General features: G+C 33.6%; 1 protein-coding gene across 1 annotated transcript in view; it reads left to right on the plus strand.

Moving 5' to 3' along the window:
* Window positions 1-17184, plus strand: part of LOC111503335 (carboxylic ester hydrolase) — a 64239-nt gene extending 47055 nt beyond the window's left edge. Inside the window, exons 8-10 of the mRNA XM_074186505.1 lie at window positions 3660-3798; window positions 11505-11631; window positions 16917-17184. Coding sequence (XP_074042606.1) covers window positions 3660-3798; window positions 11505-11631; window positions 16917-17097 — 447 coding nt within the window. The 3' untranslated portion in view covers window positions 17098-17184. The remainder of the gene's footprint in view (window positions 1-3659; window positions 3799-11504; window positions 11632-16916) is intronic.
* The last annotated feature ends 2646 nt before the right edge of the window (window positions 17185-19830 follow it).

The raw sequence follows: 19830 nt of genomic DNA on the forward strand, positions 1-19830 counted from the left end.
GAGTAACCGGACATTTATTTTATTTCTGTCGTTTTCGTTCGTTTTATACAAAATCCTCCTGTACCTACGTTGATTTGGATCCTAAAAAACGAAAAGTCGACAGTGAAAATAGAAGGTTTTTAGCAGAATGGATTGAACAATATTGTTTTACGCTGCCCAATAGGCCTCAAACGGTTCCAGTGTACCTTATATGCAATAAAACTGTCGCTATTGTTAAAAGTGGAAATTTGAAGCGACACTACGAAACAACTCATCAGCAATTCCATAAAAACTTTTCTCTTGGCAGTCAGGCTCGTAAAGAAAAAATTCAGACATATCTCAGTTCTTACGAAAAGAGTACAAAATTACTAGTTCGTTGCATGAGCGATCAAGAAAAATCCACAGAAGCATCGTTACGTGTGTGCTGTACACTTAATAAACACCAGAAACCATTTTCAGATTCTGACATAGTGAAGAAATGTATGTTGGCAATAGTTATTTCACTTTCTGAAGAAAAGATGTCTCTGCAATTCAAAGTATTTCATTGTCAGCGAGAAGTATACACGAAGAACTGAAATTGTAGCTGCGGACATTAAAAACACTCTTCTTGAACTTCTGCAAAAGGTACCTTGCTACGCCATAGCACTTGATGAATCATGTGACATTGTTGATGATGAACAAATGTCAATTTTCGTAAGATATTTTGACGCTGAGTGTCAAATTTTTAGGGAAGAGTTACTAGCAATATTGCCGTTGAAAGGTAACACTCGAGGAGAAGACTTATTCAAGGCCATTGATGATTTTATCGTCGAAAGCCGGATATCTTCAAAAAAGGAGACCTCTGAAGAAGACATTGCAGAGTTTGTAAAATTTCTGGCCGATCTTAAGAACGAATTTGATACAAGATTCCAAGACTTTTCAAAGATAGGCAAGCTATCCCGTTTCTTAAAAAATCTCCATTTAAAATTGATGCAGCAGCAAAATTGACAGATGTGGCTGCCAAGTTGTTCAATTGGAGATAATTGATTTCCAAGAAGACGTGTCCTTGCAAATGTATAGAACGGTATCCACTGAAAATTTTTGGGCCAAACATGTCCCAAAAAAATATGAAAATTGTAAAAACTAGCTATCAATTTGGCCACTACGTTTGGCTCGACATACATATGTGAAACATCTTTCTCAAAGATGAATTTTTTTAAAAACAAATATTGTTCGAGATCAACAGACGCTCACCTCGAAGACACACTTTGAATTTGCTCTTCCTCTCGAAAACCAAACTATAAAAAACTGGCTCAAGACCGTCGGTGTAGTTTCTCACATTAATAAGAGGTCTTGTATTTCTTTTATAATTCAGAATCTGATTTGAAACCAAACTAATATGTAGCACTTTATTATTAATATTTGTTTTTTTTTTCTGGACCCCGTTAAAATTTTCCCACGGTATCGGGACCCCACCTGAAACTACTTGCCGACCCTTGATATAGACTATGACTTCTTGCGTTAGTCAAGCAGTGAAAATTAAGCAGTGTATTTTATAGTTTATGTGACTAGGTTGTAAAGTTGTTTCGAAAGTTCTAAACTATAATATCTCGGTGACTACTTATTCCGTTTAATCAAAATAATTCATTTGAATCAGTGCATTGCCAACATAACACATGTCGATCAACTTCGTCATCATAAAAATCGAGTACCTACTCGTGATTCGATTGCCTGGTCCTGATTGGCGAAGGTTCTACCGGTGAGAAACTTTTCGAAGTGCTTGAAAATATGGTAGTCGCTTGGCGAGAGGTCTGGGGAGTATGGTGGGTGAGGCACAACTTTGACGTTCAATTCGATAAATTCTTGGACGGTGATTTGTGCGGACGTACCGGCTGCGGCTGACGAAATCTTCGGTACATTTCGTCGATTTCCTCACAACAGGGCGGTTTGGGACCATTTAAGACCAGTTCCCTCACGAAGAAATGTCTTATATGAATATGTTTGGTACGTCTGTGATATTCCAGATTTTGGGCCAAGCGTATTGCAGCTTCGTTATCAACCATCAATACTGGATAACATTCCATATCCAAAAATTCTTCATATAGCTCTTTCAACCAAACCAGTTCACGGGAATCTTCACTTGCAGCTACTATCTCAGCTTCCGTTGAGGAAATAGCTACTGAAGTTTGTCGTTGACTGAGCCAAGATATCGCACCGCTAGCATACATACAAATAACACCTGTTGTTGAACGTCCTGTTGTTTCATCTCCGCCATGGTCAGCATCACTAAAACTTCTCAGGCCATCCATACTGGTTGTTTTGTACGTTATACCGTAATATGTTGTTCCTTTGAGGTATCAAAGTATTCGTTTTACTTGGATACAATTATGACTGCTGGGATCTTTTATCGACCTGGAAACAACACTAATTGCATAAGCAATGTCTGGTCTTGTATCTGTCATTAGATACATAAGAGCCCCAATCGCTTCTCTGTATGGAAAAGTTATATTCAAATCCATTTCGGATTCGTTCTCTGATTGAATACAATCTTTTACAATCGGTGTTGAAACGGGTTTACAATCTTGCATGCCAAAGCGTTCTAATACTTTTCTTGTATATAGGCTGCTTGATTTAGTTGAATGAAACCATCGTTTCTAGTTTTGATTTCTAATCCTAGGAAATAGGAAGCAGGTTTCACTGTCATTTTGAAACCATTCTGCAAGCTTTGCAAGAAATTATTCTTCAATGTATCATTCGTTGTTGCAAGCAACCCATCATCAACGTATATGACCAAGATTATCATATAATTTCCATGTTTCTTTATGTTTAAACATGAATCTGCATTACTTTGCTGGAAATCAAGTTTCTTCACATCATAGAATCGCTTATTCCAACATTTGGTGCTTGCTTGAGTCCATATAGACTTTTCTGAAGTCTACATACTCGATTAGTACCATTCTTAGGTTGCTTCATATAAACTTCTTCGTCAAGTTCGCCATAGAGAAATGCAGAAGTAATATCAACCTGGGTGAGAGTCATTTTTCTACTAGCAGCAATACTCAAAACAGCTCTTATCGTACTACCTTTTGCTACCATGTTGAAGGAGTGGAAATATCTCAAATAAACTCTTTAATAAATGTATTAATTTTAGACAACTCAACTCACACTTTTATTATGTCAAAAATAATCTCTTAACTACCTTTAAACATATACAATATAAACGAAAACAAGTTAACAAATCATGAAAATGGTGGTTTTTCAACATTCGGGGCTCATCTTTAAGGACAAAATCTCCGGAACAAAATTTCGCAAGCCAACGTCGAACATTTCTTTCATTTACACTATCATTGCCAAATGCCTAGTTAATTTTTCGGTCAGTTTCGGCAGCGCTTTGGTTAAATTTGAATTTGTAGAGAAAAATTAACTATAAATCATTTAACAACATCATATAGTAATAAGCTGAAAGAAGCAAAATATTAAAATTTGGAAAAAAATGAACAGTATCAATGTATATACTTATATATAGAGTACAAAATGATCTATCGATCAGTATACAACATGACATACTAGAATACATATTCATTGAGATACGGAGCTTCAAAACACATGACATTAAAACGGACCCAACTTTTGAAACAATCTAATATAATATTGAAACTGAATGAAATGAGAAATTGAATTGATTCAATTGATATTTTCAGATGTTCAGTGACCGGCATTTCTTCATAGATGGAGAGAAAGCGGCCAGACTTCACGCAAACGTGTCCAACTCTTCGGTTTATTATTATTTCTTCACCTACGTTTTGCAACAACCATTCATAGTTCCAGGATTCAGGAAAGGTAGGAAACTAGGAGATTCGTCATTCATGTGAAGTTGAAAATTGTATTGAATTAAATATTTATCTAAATATACTTAGGATGAAGAAAATAACTTGTTGTCTAACTTCTACTGAGATTTTCATTTTTTACGATTGGTTTTGATTTTTTTAACCGTTTTCAAGTAAACTGACATATTGTGACAAACAAATCCTCAAATATACAATGATACAGTCAATGTCCTTTTGGTACCTGGAATAATAAAAATGTTACATGAATTATCTATCAATATCTCATCTGAGATACCAAAACAATAGTTATTTAACTTCTATAACATATGAAAATTATCGACTGTTGATCTTAAAACACAGTGTAGTGTCGTAACGAATTAAAATCTTAGTAGAAATTAGACAAAAGTTATTTTCCATATTCTAACACATGGACTGAAAATTCCCGGGCCTAAGAAAGAAAACGCGTTTGTTTGTTTAAATTTGGCTTCATTCATCAACGTAATCTCCATCAAAAGCCACACAATCATTCCAGCGCCGCTTTTACTTTTTTGTAGTAAAGAAATTTTGCTCATTTGAGCAAAATTTCTTACCGGTGAGCATTTTTTCTGAGGTCTGCGAACAGCCAGTAGTCGCTAAGAGCCAAATTTGGCAAATACGGTGAATGTGAGAGCAATTTGAAGTTCAGTTCATGTAGTTTTGACATTGGTTTGATGGACTTGTGACACGGTGCGTTGTCTCGATGAAAGTCATTTTTTTTCTTTGTCAAATGCAGTCGTTTCTTTGTAAATTCTGCCTTCAAACACTCCAATAACGCTCTATAACTTTCACTGTTTATGGTATTTCCTTTCTCAAGATATTCGATAAATATTACACCACACACATCCCAAAATAGAATAGAATAGAATTTGATGTTTCATTGAAATACATAGATATAATAAATGAGCACAGAGCACACCACAATTATAGTACGTTACGATATTTCAGAATAATGATATATATGATATAGTTTAATTTACATATAAAGATATAATTTCTGTTTACAGTAAATACAACGCACCACGATGTGTGTAATAATACAATCTGAACAAAAAATATACAAAACAATAATACAAATTATTACATAGCAAGCTCGTGTGTAGCAAACAGTAGATAATACCGTAGTTTTAAATATGTCTCTAGTGCAACGTTTATGAGTGTTATGTGTCGCGCAATACAGAACTATAAACTCAGACAAAATTATTTGCGACATAATTTAAGAAAAAAGAGGAAGAAAAGGCTAAAAAAAGATGAGGGGTAGAAGTATGTTGGTAGATAGTAGTTGAATATAAAGTGTGTGATTTTGAAAATGTGAATACAACGTTTTATTGTATTGGATGATATAACAATTGCCACAACTGGTTGGAATTCTCAACGATACACGTAGTTATTTTTGATTTGAAGGAATTGAGAAACTTAATATCCCTAAATGATTTACCTACAATATTGTACAATTTTTTACCGAGATATTTAAAACTGTATCTCGTCAACTTATAGTTGAAGGATGGAACTTGTATATTTCTAATAGACACAGCTCTAGTTGTAACACCATCGTAAGATGATGCCTCAGACGGACTTTTTGGGTAAATATCAATAAGTTTTTGAGGTACAGTTCTGTAACTGCTAGGACTCTGAATTCTTTGAAGAGAAGATTAGATGGATATCTTCTAGGTTTCCGAAGGCAGATCTTGATAATGTATTTCTGTGCTGAAAAACCAATGATTCTATAATTGTTTTATATGCCGATCCCCATGCTATTATGCAGTACTGCAGTAAGCTGTGTGTGATAGCTTGGTACACTGTTTTAAGAGTTACAGTATTCAGTATATTTCTTAGTGAGTGAAATTCATAGATGTTTTTTTATTTTTGAGACCAGATTGGATATATGCACTTTCCAGGTTAGTTTATGGTCAATTATTATTCCCAGATATTTGAAGTTCTCAACATATCTGACATTTTGTTTGTTGATATTGATATTTTATAGGTTATTATAACTATTGTTTTTGAACGGAATTGCCACTGTTTTATCAATATTCAAAGTAAGTAAATTATTATTCAGTCATTTGCTGACAGACAAGAGATTTTGGTTTGTTCGGTTGATAACTTCGGGCCAAGAGTTCCCTGGGAGGCCATAACCTTTCTAGCCAATTGATGTGCTTTCCGGTACTTTGGACAAGGTTCACCAGTTGCTCTCCACTCAGATGACGATCTTTTTAATAATGGAGTGAAGTGATGGATCCATGTTTCATCCATCATTGTCACATATCGATGCAAAAATTCTGGTTTGTTATGTTTAAACATGGCCAAACACTGCTCAGAATCATCAAGATATTCTTGTTTTTTGGTCAACAGTAAGCTCGGCACCCACTTTGAACACAGCTTTCTCATAGTCAAATACTCATGCAATATGAAGCCAACATGTTCTTTTGATACCTTTACAATGTCAGGTAACTCACGCAACTTCACTTACCAATCATTCAAAACGGTTTTGTGCATTTTTTTATGTTTTCTGGTGTTACTGCCTCATTTGCAGTACAGCTTAAGAAACGTCATCGCATTGAAAAATTTCACGACCGCTGCGGCGCATCTTAACTTTACCATCGCCATCTATTGACATCCGATGAGACTAAGATGCAATACCAAACGTTGTTTGGTTATCTTCTAGCCAACATCCTTTTCACCAAGTCTTTGGAGTAAACCATTCCGTTAAACATTTCATTAGTTCGGACTTCCATTGTCTAATATGATATAAATTGATATCCCCTCTTCCCTCTATATGGATATGTGAAAGCACCTATAAATAGTCAAATCTCGGGGAAATAAGTCCAATTATCACCCAAAGACGATTATGGAAACTAACAATCGAAACGTCGTGAGGTAACTTGGTTTGCAATCTTTCAATTTTTAATTTTCATTTATTGTTAATAATTTTTATTTTTCATCTCCTGTTGATAGTTCTTTTTTTTTTGTTGTTGCTTGTATTATATCTCATTGTAATTTGACTTTTTTTGCCTTATATAAATGTAATTTTTCAACTAATCTTTTTTATTTTTTTTATTTTTTATAGATTCTTTCAGGGATTTCAAATCAATTTATATCATATTAGACAATGGAAGTCCGAACTAATGAACTGCACCACGGAACATTGTCAACCACCTTCAAACAAACATTCCGTTAAAGATCTTTTTTTGATGATGCCTAGTCCGTTCTCGAGACCTTCCTTCGTATTACAGAGCCCAAAAGCACGAGCCACTTGAGTCTTCTTTTGGTAGATTGATGATGGTTAGATTAGTGACAGATACTGTCCCTCGTTAGTGGGTTTTCAGTATACAGATGGTTTCCACTTAGTGTCGGTCCTCTTCACCAATACTTCTAAGAATGGCAAATCGTTGGGAACTTCCTTCTCCCTTATGAAGGTGATGGAAAGTTTCACGCTGTTGATGTGATTCAGAAAGCTGTCTAGTTCTGCGTTTCCATGATTCCATACTATGGAGATGTTATCAACGTATCTCAACAAGACTCGGGGCTTCTTCAATAGCAAGAGTTTCATATCACTTCATATATATGTTGGCTATAACTGGTGAATGTGGCGATCTCATTTGCAGTTCCTCATCTTGCGTAAACAATTCATCCTTCAGTTGTAAATAGCAGTTCCGTACACAGCATGCTAGTGAGTCCATATGATTACTTTTATAGGCAAGATCGTTTTATCTTTCAGGTCCTCGTCTTTGGATAGCTTCTTCTGTATGAATCTGTGCTCCTCTGACCGAAAAGTTTGTGTGAAGGCTTTCCAAGTCGAAACTGATTATTAGATCTTGCTCCGTGGCTTCAATTTCCTTTAGTAATTCGACAAAATGCCTTGAATTCTACACAAAAAATGATTTTTTTTTTGAATAATTGCAAGTACCTAGCTGAATCTCTAGAACTGATGATCATTTTGAGCGGAACATCCTTCTTGTGGATTTTGGGTAGTCCATACAGGTGAGGGGGCTTACTGTGGTGCGGTGTTAGCGATGATTTCTCCTTTTCCGAAAAATAGTCTAGTACAAATTTCGTTCAACTGATACCAGCATGGTCCCGTATAATCTTCGTGTAGTGCCCTTTCTGAAGAACATCTTTGATCTTCTGTTCGTAGAGATCCGTATCCATCACAACAATAGCGTTTTCCTTATCTGCAGGTAGGATTTTGATGGTATTATCTCTTCATAGGTCATTCAGAGCTCTTCGTTCTTCATTGCTGATGTTAGATGTTGGAACTGGTTCTCGATCCAGTTGTTCTCTTATATTCCATCTGAATCCTTCTGCCTCGGTCCGACCAACCTTATTGGTCAGAGGCAAATCAAAAGAGGCAAAAGAGTTGTCGTTCGTATGGGGGCGACAGCTGATTAACGGAAAAACAGATTTTGAACAGATTTTAAACAGATTTAATAAATCTACCAGTTATATAGTAACTCCTATGACAACTCTACAATATCCAGATATACCCTAGACAATTCTATCAATTGATAATTGAAAGTATATCAGTTATATTTCTACCAATATCAATGTCAACCAATATTAATGTCAACCAATCAGAAAATATACCGAGTTAAAAGTCTATCGAATTAGAACTCTACCAGTTTGAAACTACCAAGTGAAAAGTATACCCTGAGAATCACTTACCAGAATCTCGATTCTGGTAGTGAAAATCATCTGGAGATATTAATATAATTTGATTCTGGTATGAAATAAATATAACTGAAATAGGTCATCAATCGAACAAGAAATAATTATCTGAATAATACAACAAAAGTAGGGACAAAACGTTTTAAAATTTTGAAAAAACAGATTTTGGTATAAATCTAAGGACAGCAATGGTATTGATGGTAATTTCTGGTATAATATTAAAGTACTCTACATTTACAAATATCAACAGAGTTTGCTAATGACAAAGTAATAAGTAAAGTAGAAGAAAAAGAGTCTAAACAAATTTTGAAATACTTATGGAGCTTCTGATTCTTATGGAGTATTTGTATAGTTCTAAAAAAACTAATGATCTATAACCAATGTGTTATATGCCCTTATATGCCCAGACTCCAGTTCAGTGTAAAGCTTAATATAAAAAGGAAAAATATATCAAATATGCAATGATTGCTTTACTGTCAGCAATTTCGAAAATCATATCAATATATTTCTAAAAATTTGTAATGGTTCAACATCTTAAACGACTGTCAATATCATGGTCTGTTGACCATGTCTGACACAATCCCTTTAGCAAAAGCAAATTTTTATTCACACAGAACATTAGCTAAAATTGAAACGTTGTTTAAAACTCCAAATGCTTTTCATAAAATTCAAATTAGACCTACTTTAGAATATTGCTCGTAGATTGCGGACGTAAATAGTTCCCCTCTCTCAACCTTTGAACGGGCAGGATATCAAAGATGTACGATATTTGAACGAAAAGGAGTTTTTAGTACTCTTCGATAAAAAGTCAATAGTGTGATATAACTCGCCGTAGAGAGGGTGTTAACAACTTTTCTTTTACAAATAGAAAAGAGGGTTTGTGACCCCTCGCTCGAATGTTATTTCAATTTTCTCTACAAAGACCTATACTGTTTTCAATCTGTATAACCGGTTGCCGAGTTATTGGTGTATAGATTGGAGATTGGCAAAAACTTTAACTTCTTTACATATATTCAATAAATAAATAATATAATATTGGCTTCAAATAGTGTATTACTTTCAGATCGAACTATCATTCATTACTCAATATTTTCCTAAACAAAATGATACGTTTTTCTTCACACACCTAAAAATTTTGAAATTCTATCGATTAAATTCAAAATTTGACATTGAGTTTTCTCACACTTCCACCAGAACTGTTCCAATTGTTCCATAGTTTCAACATGGACACACTTTCACAAACTGAATTCCATGACAGATGTCATTATCATGCTTCTTGTCTCTCTCTTTCTCTCTCTCTCTTTCCCTCTCCCTCTTAAGTTCATTGTATAGAGAATTGGAATACCTTCCACACGAAATTTTACAAGACCCCCCTTATCATTAAAAAAAGTGTTATATCGTCCTCTAGACCTGAGACCTGAGACATCGACAGAACTTTAACAACTCAACTTTCTTCTATAGACAATTTAATAGGAAGTGTTAGACCCACTCAACCAGACATCCCTTCAAAAATCAATTCAATACACCTCGAACAAACTTTTTCTTAAACCGTTTTCCCGATTAACATGATTTTCAGTGGTTCATATGTAACATAAATCATAATTTCTGCCCAGCCAGGGCTCTCAAGGGAATTCTCTACAATATTTGAGCATCGCCATAAAATGAATTCTAAAAATGGCCCGTACAGGGAAGAAAATTTGTTCTTTAACACAAGTCAACGACTATGATTGCACCAATCACACACCAATTTATCTACATCTATACCCAGTGATTGTTATCTCTTCGTCAAACTTAAAAATGGTCTCGAGGAAGAGATATGGGTTTTTTTACGAAATCATACGCCTAAGATAAAAATGTAGAAATGTTGTAAAGTGTATTTATTATACTGTGCGTTGAATTATCTAAAGGAACAATTCGTTCAGGCCAGTCTCAACTCCCTACACTGTGGGTTAATGGACTGGCATTTATCAGAAAACAACTACTCCCCTGGCTATTACCACGAAGGGCCTTGGATTATATTCGACAGGTGTCAGGGCAGGATTCTTCACTAAAGTTGTTCCTGCATATGCTGTTGGCGATACAACTGCCGCAATAGATTTTCAATTATTGGAACGTACTTGCAGGCCGATTTCGGGCTGTTTGACCACTCGTCATTCCAGGGTAATACCTATAATCAAAATAAAGTCGATGATTTCCAATAATTGAGAATCGAATTCTTTCAGAGTAACATTCCCCGAACTAAGCTGAAGCGGACAACAAAAAACAGGTTTGTCATCGCCCCATCTGCCTGTGAACGAGGTATTCGAAATTTAACCAATTCCTCTTGTGAGGAAAAAAAGCTGTTCATATATAGTCAGTGGGCATACTTGAAGACTGGCTATAAATCAAATCATCTAAAGGAACAATCCGTTCCCGAAACCGGTCTGCAAGTGTGTTCCAATAATTGAAAATCTAATGCGGCAGTTGTATCGCCAACAGCATATATGCAGAAATAACTTCAGTGAAGAATCCTGCACTGACACTTGTCGGATATAATCCAACGCCCTTCGTGGTATTAGCCAGGGGAGTACTTGTTTTCTGATAGGTGTCAGTCCATTAATCTACAGTGTAGGGAGTTGAGACTGGCCTGAGCGAATTTTTCCTTTAGATGACTTGCTTTATAGCCAGTCTTCAAGTATGCCCACTGACTATATGTGAAAAGTATACTGGTTGTATCGCTCTTGGAGGGTAATGAATTGAAAAATGAAAGTGAATTTCAAAAAAGAATTGTTAAATAAGTATCAATCAATCTTCAAGTCATGTTATATCAAAAGAACAAACAAGGTCTTCAAAAAAGTATCGGTTTTGGTGGTGATTGATCATCAATCTTTACTGTGTGTTACAGTTATAAGTGTGAATTCACATTTTCAACGGTAAATTCACAGTTATAACTATGAATTTTGTTAAAATAATATTAAACATCCTCATGACCCTTCTGGTCTAAGGTACAGTTGTACTAACACAAAATTATATTTTCAGGAGTGAGCCATTGTGACGACGGAAGACTACTCTTCAAAATGTTCGGTACCCCAAAGAGACTTGAAGCTGATGACGAAAAAATGGTGCAATTATTCACCGAATTCATAACCAGCTACGCGAAGACAAAGTAGGTATCTTCTCATTCGTTTTACTTATTCCACTTTCGTAACAATGAACTTTGTCAATTTCCACTTCTACTATTAACCAGGAAGGCAGCAACAGTTTAGCCAGCAAGCTCTTCATTTTTCCGTTTGTTATTTTTATATCTTGAGCAAACAAAATCTATTGCACCAACATTATTATCTCCGTTAAGAATGCTGTTATAGTATATTATGCAACGATCATGTAATGATGGTTATTAAGACACGAGCATTAACCGGGATACGAAACGAGCCGAAGGCGAGTTTTGAGAGTTGCATACGCTATTTTTTCTAAACCCGATAAATAATGAAAAACTATAAATATTATATTTGTATTGAACACATTTACAGTAATTAACTCATATTTTTTTAAAAAAACACAAACTTAATGGTATTATCATGGATATATGAAAACTATAAAGATTCTAATTATATTTATATTGAATATAACAACTGTAATTAATCTGATCTTTTAAAAATATTGGAGTCAATGGTATTCCTTCTATATCGCTGTTTTCAGACATTTTGATAATATAGGTAGGTAATATGAAAACTGATTTTGACAAATAAAGCAATTAGTTACTTAGGTTAGAATCTAGGACAAACAAAGGAACAGGATTTTTGATTGAAAAATTATGGTTTTCTATTGGTTGATAATCTGTATCGTTATGAAAAATCTGTATCATAATGGATATCATTATGAAACGGATTATGGTCATATAAGTGTATTGTTAGAGAACGGGTGTAGAAAAAATTTCTTATATGATACGCATCTGTGATGTTTTATGACAACTGTCATGATGACAGAAGAGAGATTGTCAAACAACGACAGTTAGAAATGTTGGTTTTTGTAACTCCGTAAAATATACATTCATTAAATATATGCAACAGCATTTTCAATTACCAGAACCAGCACAGATTCGAGTGGTAGCGAAGTACAGAAATAACGATACAAACACAGTCCACTTCAACAGCGAGGCACTCCAGCACCACAAAAAATATACAAATGCTTTATAAATCATGTGAAAAATTGTACTTATAGATTGGGACTTCAAAAACGCATCGCAAGGTAGAACTGCCAGGGAACGATTTTTTCACAAAATAAAAAAAGGCCGATTTGTTTTGAAGGAGACAAGTTTTGACTTAAATATCATTGCAAAACCATCATTTCTTCAAACGGTGTTATCTTTCAATTTTTTTCCAAATAGGAAATGGATTTCGATTCTCTATCCATTGAAAATCGATCTACGCATTAGAAGACATAGAATTTCGAAATGCCAACATTTTCAGAATATACAAGAGTTGGAAAAATTCAAAATATAAACCTTTCGTAATGGACTAAATGTTGGAGATGGAATTTTGGAAACAATTTTCAGTTAATGTCTTGATTTCTTTTTGAACGGTTCATTTCCACTAACGTTGTTTTTGGGCCTAAGGTTTATCACGTGATACATACACAATACTTTCAAAATTTGAACGTGTGGGTTGATCATTTCATTATCATTTCGATACTTTTTCTATTTCTGAAAATTTAATAGGTGACGTGTATCTGAATTTACTCAAAAATGCTATCAATCCAGTTCTTACTAATATAATAGAGAATGATCCTGCATCAATGATGACTTAACAATGCAACAATATAGTTCTCCTCCTCACTACTCACAAAATGTGCGTATAATAAAGGAGTGGAGTTGAATGACCCCCTCGGTCACACGACTTGAGTTCTTTTTTATGATAACACATAAAAAAAAAGTGAATCGCAATCCAAATGACTCATTGGAGACTTGCGATGTCACTTCGTGACATCGCAAGCACTCCATAATATGAGACAACAGTTCGAAAATAATTTGCTTGGAGAATGGCAAACATTTCCAGCAATTAAAGGATTGAAAAGTTTTGCAATGATTTTTAGAGAATGTCTTTCACAAAGGAGTTAGGATTTGGGATTTATCGGTATTTTGTATTATCTAAAAGTAACCCTTCACACTTGATTATCGCGTTTGCAAGATATTTTTCAATATGACGATTTCATTTGATATTAGAACTGTAAAAAAATCGTTAAACTCGTTAACTTGAGTTTTGAGAGGAACACATTATTACGTGAAAAGCAAGGTCAGCTACATTCTCCTCACAACAATTCTCATGTGAACATTTTCAAATGAAAATGATAGTCGAGTAACATCTGTATTTGAATAAACTAAAAAAACTGATAAAACAACGATAAAAATAAAAACAACAATCAAAATCAATTGGCGCTTCGGGGCGACTTAGTTGACTCCAGTGGCGAATTAGCTTTTTAACCTGCAGGAAAACCCGGAAAAACCTGCAGCACCACATCATCTGAAGATCTTGATCTAACAATGTCCTCTCTCTCATAAAATAAAATGTAGGGTGTCGCCAGAGGCTCCAATAGATTCAATACATCGCCAGAACACTTCATGACACGACTATCGTCAAACTTAAACCAGTCCGTTTCGTCTTTGACCAATGCGTAATAATGGCCGGATTCAACGCCAGAACCACAGTGAACAATGACTGCATGAAGATTATAACAGTGGTCTGCTAGATTGAAGTGTTCTTCTATTTCGAACTTTCAAAAGAGTTTCTTGCTTCCTTATTTGAAAGGTCTTTCAAATAATGCATCCAACTCTATAACATATTTGACGTTACAACCGTAAGCAATACCAGAAAAAATAAAAATATTTCAAATGTTCATTAAATTCCAAACTAGGTCAACCTGCAAACCCAATTTCATAATTAGAAAACTGAGCAATGCTGAGTGATTCTCATAAAAATAAGAGAAATAAGATTTCGCGTTGGAAAATTCCTTGTTAAAGGACACAATACCTATGATTATTTTTGTATTACAATTATTCTTGGTGACTATCAGCTTAGTTTCAGTACTGAAGTTGTTTTTCTGTCATATTTGAACTCGGGTTATTGCTTCTTTCATTATCTTTTCTTTCATAAAAAATGGTTCATACCAGAGTTTCTGATTATGGACAGATTCCCATCCCGATATAACATGCCAAATTCACACCCAATATTTCCAAAAATCAATGTCTGGCAGAGATTCTGAGTAACCATAATATATCTCCCTTCTTTTTTGAAGCAAACCTAAATGATTAGGGATATTTTAATTTTCTGAAATAATCAAGTTCGATCCTCCATTACGAAATGGGACAGTTTCTCAACAAAATGGCCTTCTCTCTGGTTGTGTAGTGCCACTGCGACAGGTTCTATAATAAGTGTCTGAGTCGATGGATTGGAAAGAGGGGTTTCACAGAATGGCCACCTAGTTTTCCCCATTTTACATCAGTGGACAAAAGTCTTCGAGATGCAGTCATTACGGAAAGGAATTACTAGGTTCTGTAGGTTACTAACTATACTGCAGAGTGCGTTATACCAGTGTATGCAAGGTAATGATCTGCTTGGACATTTCAAAAAGTACATTTTTCTGTTTATTTCACCATTTCTTTTTTTTTTGGTATTACTTATTGTTTTTAGGTCAAAAATGTTACAGGAATGGATATAAAATCAAAAGAACTTTCAAATGGTGTATTACTCAATTATTATTCCCGTTTAAAATTCTTGACATGTGAGTTATTATGGGAAAGGAGGTAGCTAACAAGGATATGATTTTTATGTGAAAATTTGTCCTCCTCAAAACTAGAGTTGACATATTTCACGATTATTCTGTTGAAATAAGAACATTTTTCTTAATGTGAATTGCCAGATAGGTTGATCTCATGTTAGATGTTGTGGATGTTGATTCATTTTGAGTAATATAAGTAAAATTGTATACTGAAATAGTATTTTTTACATATAGTCAGTGGGCATACTTGAAGACTGGCTATAAATCAAATCATCTCAAGGAACAACTCGTTCAGGTTAGTTTCAACTCCCTACACTGTGGGTTAATGGACTGACATCTAACAGAAAACAACTACTCCCCTAGCTAATACCATGACAGGCGTTGGATTATATCATTTGAATCATCATATGCAGAGACTCGGACTGTCGGAAGACAGTGTGTGTCGCCTCTGTTTGGAAAATGATGAAACAGCAGAGCACATACTTTGTGCCTTCCCCACTGGGGACCAAATCAGATTTTTAGAGTTCGGCAGAGCCGTACTCTTACCATCTGACCTGAAAGACCACTCACCATACAAACTAATCGGCTTCGTTAAGAAGCTGGGTTTATTTGGTCGAATGTGAATAGGTGTGAGCCACAATAAACCCTTGCGGATTGCGATGGGGGCTCGAATAGACCCACTCTCTTTGGACCTAACCAAACCTAACTCACTCAGGTACTTACTCGATTATAATTACCTGTAGCATCTACTCAACTTTTATATACCTGAAGTACATGCTCAGTTATGATTACCTAGAGCAAAATTCGATTTATTATTAAGGTATCAAATTTTACAATGAGCTACCGAATACTCTTAAAAAAATTAATGAAAAAAAATTCCGGGTTACTTTGAAAAATATTTATTGTATATATAGATATATTATCTGACGAGTACATTTATGTTCATGTTGATAATAATGTATATGTGTGAATATGTTTGTACATTTATATATTTTTTTCTCAAGTTTCAGTTCTGATTTATCTTTTTTTGTGTGCTCTGTTCGTACTTAGTTATATTATAACTTTTTTTAATTGTTTTTTTCCTGCTATAAACATTGTATGTTTCTTGGGAAATAAATTGTTATTAGTATCATTATTATATTATATAAATTCTATATCAATAATAATACTTCATCGGTTTTCAAGAATGCAAGTTCAATTGTGGTCTATTTAAATCCAGTTGGTCATTCAGTAAAATGTTTGAATTATTTTAAGTTTATTCATTCCCATTGCTTCTTAATTATTCACCTCCAAACCTTTATTTTCTATGTGTAAAATTTCAAAATCTTCGTAAAATATATGCTTTCTATATGAACCCAAATTTCAAGAAAGTTATAAAAGAGAATCAATGAATATTTAAATGAGATTGATCCTTCTAAGGAAAGGGGTTGGAGCGATTTTTTCTGTAGACACCAACAACTATGGGAAATGTTTTCATTTGCCCACCTTTCACAATCTACAACATGAAAATTCGAAGTAAAACTGATAGATATCTTATTTTTCATGAAATCTATTTGATTGGCTTGGTATGAACCATTTTTATGTATTTACTCTAAAAATTCGTGCAGTAGTGTTGATAGGTTTGCAAGGTTTTGACATCAGTTCTCTTTTCTGTGTCTGATTCTTTTCTTTTTTCAGTAAACCTCGTTTTGGTGATATTGAATGGCTTCCAATCGATCCGACTAGCAAATTGATGAATGTTCTCAGAATAAATAGACCAGATGATATTTCAATGGAAGAATTCGAGAAAATAGGAGCTAAAGACCTATGGGATAGTTTCCCAATCAAGGAGAATGATAAAATAACAAACTTGTTGTAGTCATAGCAATTAAGAACATATAAGTATTGAATACGATTATGTTTAAGTTTTATTTTTGATAATAAAAAACTCTGATACTATAACAAAGTTTAGTTTTTTCTCATGTAAATACTGGGCTATTCAAATTCGTTTCTGTACATGGGGATCTCGTAAACGATGGAGAGATAGAGTGTCGGTTAAACTGTGGCAAAGTTGCATATTTTAGAGACCTACTCAGTGATGTAAAAAAATCGAATATAGCTATTTTGATTCTGGAGATATACAGGAAAAACCAAAAAATCACAAATTATTTTTTTACCTATATCTTCTTTATTCGCAGGTATATTGAAAATCTGACTACATTTTGCTATTGGTGCTTGATGTGGGCTATCAGAATATGTCCATGAATCTTTTATATAGGGTGTCATCTGACTTGAGCCACCCCCATCTTTGAATTTTTAAATACGGATCTGTATTTTTTGTTGTAGTTTTTGTATCGTCGACGTTCACTTCATACTGAGAAATTAAATTCAATATTATATTTCGATAATATTTGATTATATTTGTGTGAATTATTCCTTTTGAAGTTACGGCCCTGGAAATTGGTTGACTGAGTTGAATAAAAACACAAAAGCAACTTTCGCGTCTCCCTATCTACCGTAGAGTTTTTCGAGATTTTTTTTTTCATTTTTAGGTACCTATTCATATTTTTTTCATTGTTTTCATGAACTTCGAATAAGAAAACCTTTTATGATTATCTGAAACATATCTACATCAAAAATATATTATATGTGTTTCAATAAGTAGAAAAAAAAATGATAGCAATAATAACACCCGAAAAGAACACTATAATTGCAATCACACACACACAATACACAAAAAAATTAATAAATGTTCAAATTGGAGTCCTTTCATTTCGAGACATTTTTGAACTCGGTTTTTTATATTATTTATTGTCCTTAATACGTTCATTTGTTGCATTGTTGCGAAATCGTTCAAAATCCTCAATCTCGAATCTTTCACATTTTCTATCTCTGGCAGCGTAAATCCTATTTTTCAATGTCCCCCATAGAAATTAGTCCAAAATAGTAAGATCTGGTGATCTTGCAGGCCATCTTATTGGCCCATTATTTGGACATTTCGAGACAAATAATTCGAACATTTATTGCGCCAATAATTTTTTTGTGTATATAAATTACTTCATTTCAATTTTCATTACAATTATATAGCGTTCGTTTGGGATGTCATATCTTTTTCTGTTCATCATATAATATATTTCTGTTGAAGATATGTTTTAGATAATCATAAAAGGTTTTTTTATTCGAAGTTCATTGTAGAAAACGCTCAGAGCAATGGAAAAAATATGAATAGGTACCTAAAAATAAAAAAAAAACTCGAAAAATTCTACGGTAGATAGGAAGACGTTAAAGTTGCCATTGTGTTCTTACTTAAATCAATCAACCAATTTCCAGGGCCGTAATTTAAAAGGGAATAATTCACCCAATTATAACCAAATATTACCGAAACATCCGGAAATATAAAATAACGTTTAATTTCTCAGTATGAAGTGAACGTCTACGATTCAAAAACTACAACAAAAAATACAGGTCCGTATTTAAAAATTCAAAGATGGGGGTGGCCCAAGTCAGATGAAACCCTGTATGAAACATTCATGAACATATTCTGATAGCCCACATCAAATTCCAATTTATAAAGAAAATTTTCTTTATTTTTTACAACGTTTTCAATATTTTTTTTTACACAAAAAGTGACACATAGTTGTTTTCTTTGTATTTAAAAAAAAGTTATATATCGTAAAAATAATTTTGTTTAAAACATATTGTTTAATAAATTAATAAAGAAAATGTAAATTAAAAAAAGGTCTTTTTTCAGAATATCAAAAAGAAAGATGAATAATGATTTTGAAAAAAAACGTTCTTTGATATCCATATTTAGTAGCAAAAAAATTGTTGATCAAGAAACGATTTTGTTTTTCAAGAGCATAATTTTCATCACTGATAAAAATCCTTCCAAAAAATTTCAAATATCTTATAAACAATACATTTGTCTATAACAATTAAACAAATAGAGTAACAAATGATGAAAAATTATTTTCATGTTACTTTAAATAATAAAATTATTAATTAAATTTGAATATTGTTAAAAGAAAAGCATTTCTTCAATTGAATTTTTCACTTTTCAACGTCTTTAATTGTTAGTAACACAGTGAAAAATCAAAATTTTTTTATTTTTCAAACGGGAATATTTTTTGAAGGCTTTCAAGAAAGCTCCAAGAAGTGAACAAAATTTAAGGTATTTAGTTTAAAAATTATCAGGGTTTTTATGTGAATTTAAAACCTGTAAAAATTAGTTAATTAACTGAAGTATATCGTTTATTCAAGTGTCTAAAAGGTATGTAATTTTTTTTCCTTGATAATGAAATTTAATGGGTTGAAATAATTTGTACTGTTCAAAGGTCCGTATCGCCCGCGTTTAGCGCTATTTTCGCCACTGAATTAAAATTATAAATATTAGTGATAGAGTTCCGGGAGGGGGAACTTTTTTTAAGAAATTTCCTTCTCTTCAGGATTTTTTTTCAAAATTTTAATTAATTGTTTATAACTTTTGCAATTTTTTTCGAGCTCCTCTTGAAATTTTTTAGAAAATTGCTAGAGGTCATTCCGAATCGAATGAGCCCTGGATCATAATTTTTGGTGCTCTTGGAAAGTTCCAAAAAAAGGATCATGTGACCAT

This window comes from Leptinotarsa decemlineata, unplaced genomic scaffold, assembly GCF_025532065.1.
Source record: "Leptinotarsa decemlineata unplaced genomic scaffold, Ldec_3_MD MMD2_tig00078422_RagTag_RagTag, whole genome shotgun sequence".
NCBI classification, from domain to species: Eukaryota; Metazoa; Arthropoda; class Insecta; order Coleoptera; family Chrysomelidae; genus Leptinotarsa; species Leptinotarsa decemlineata.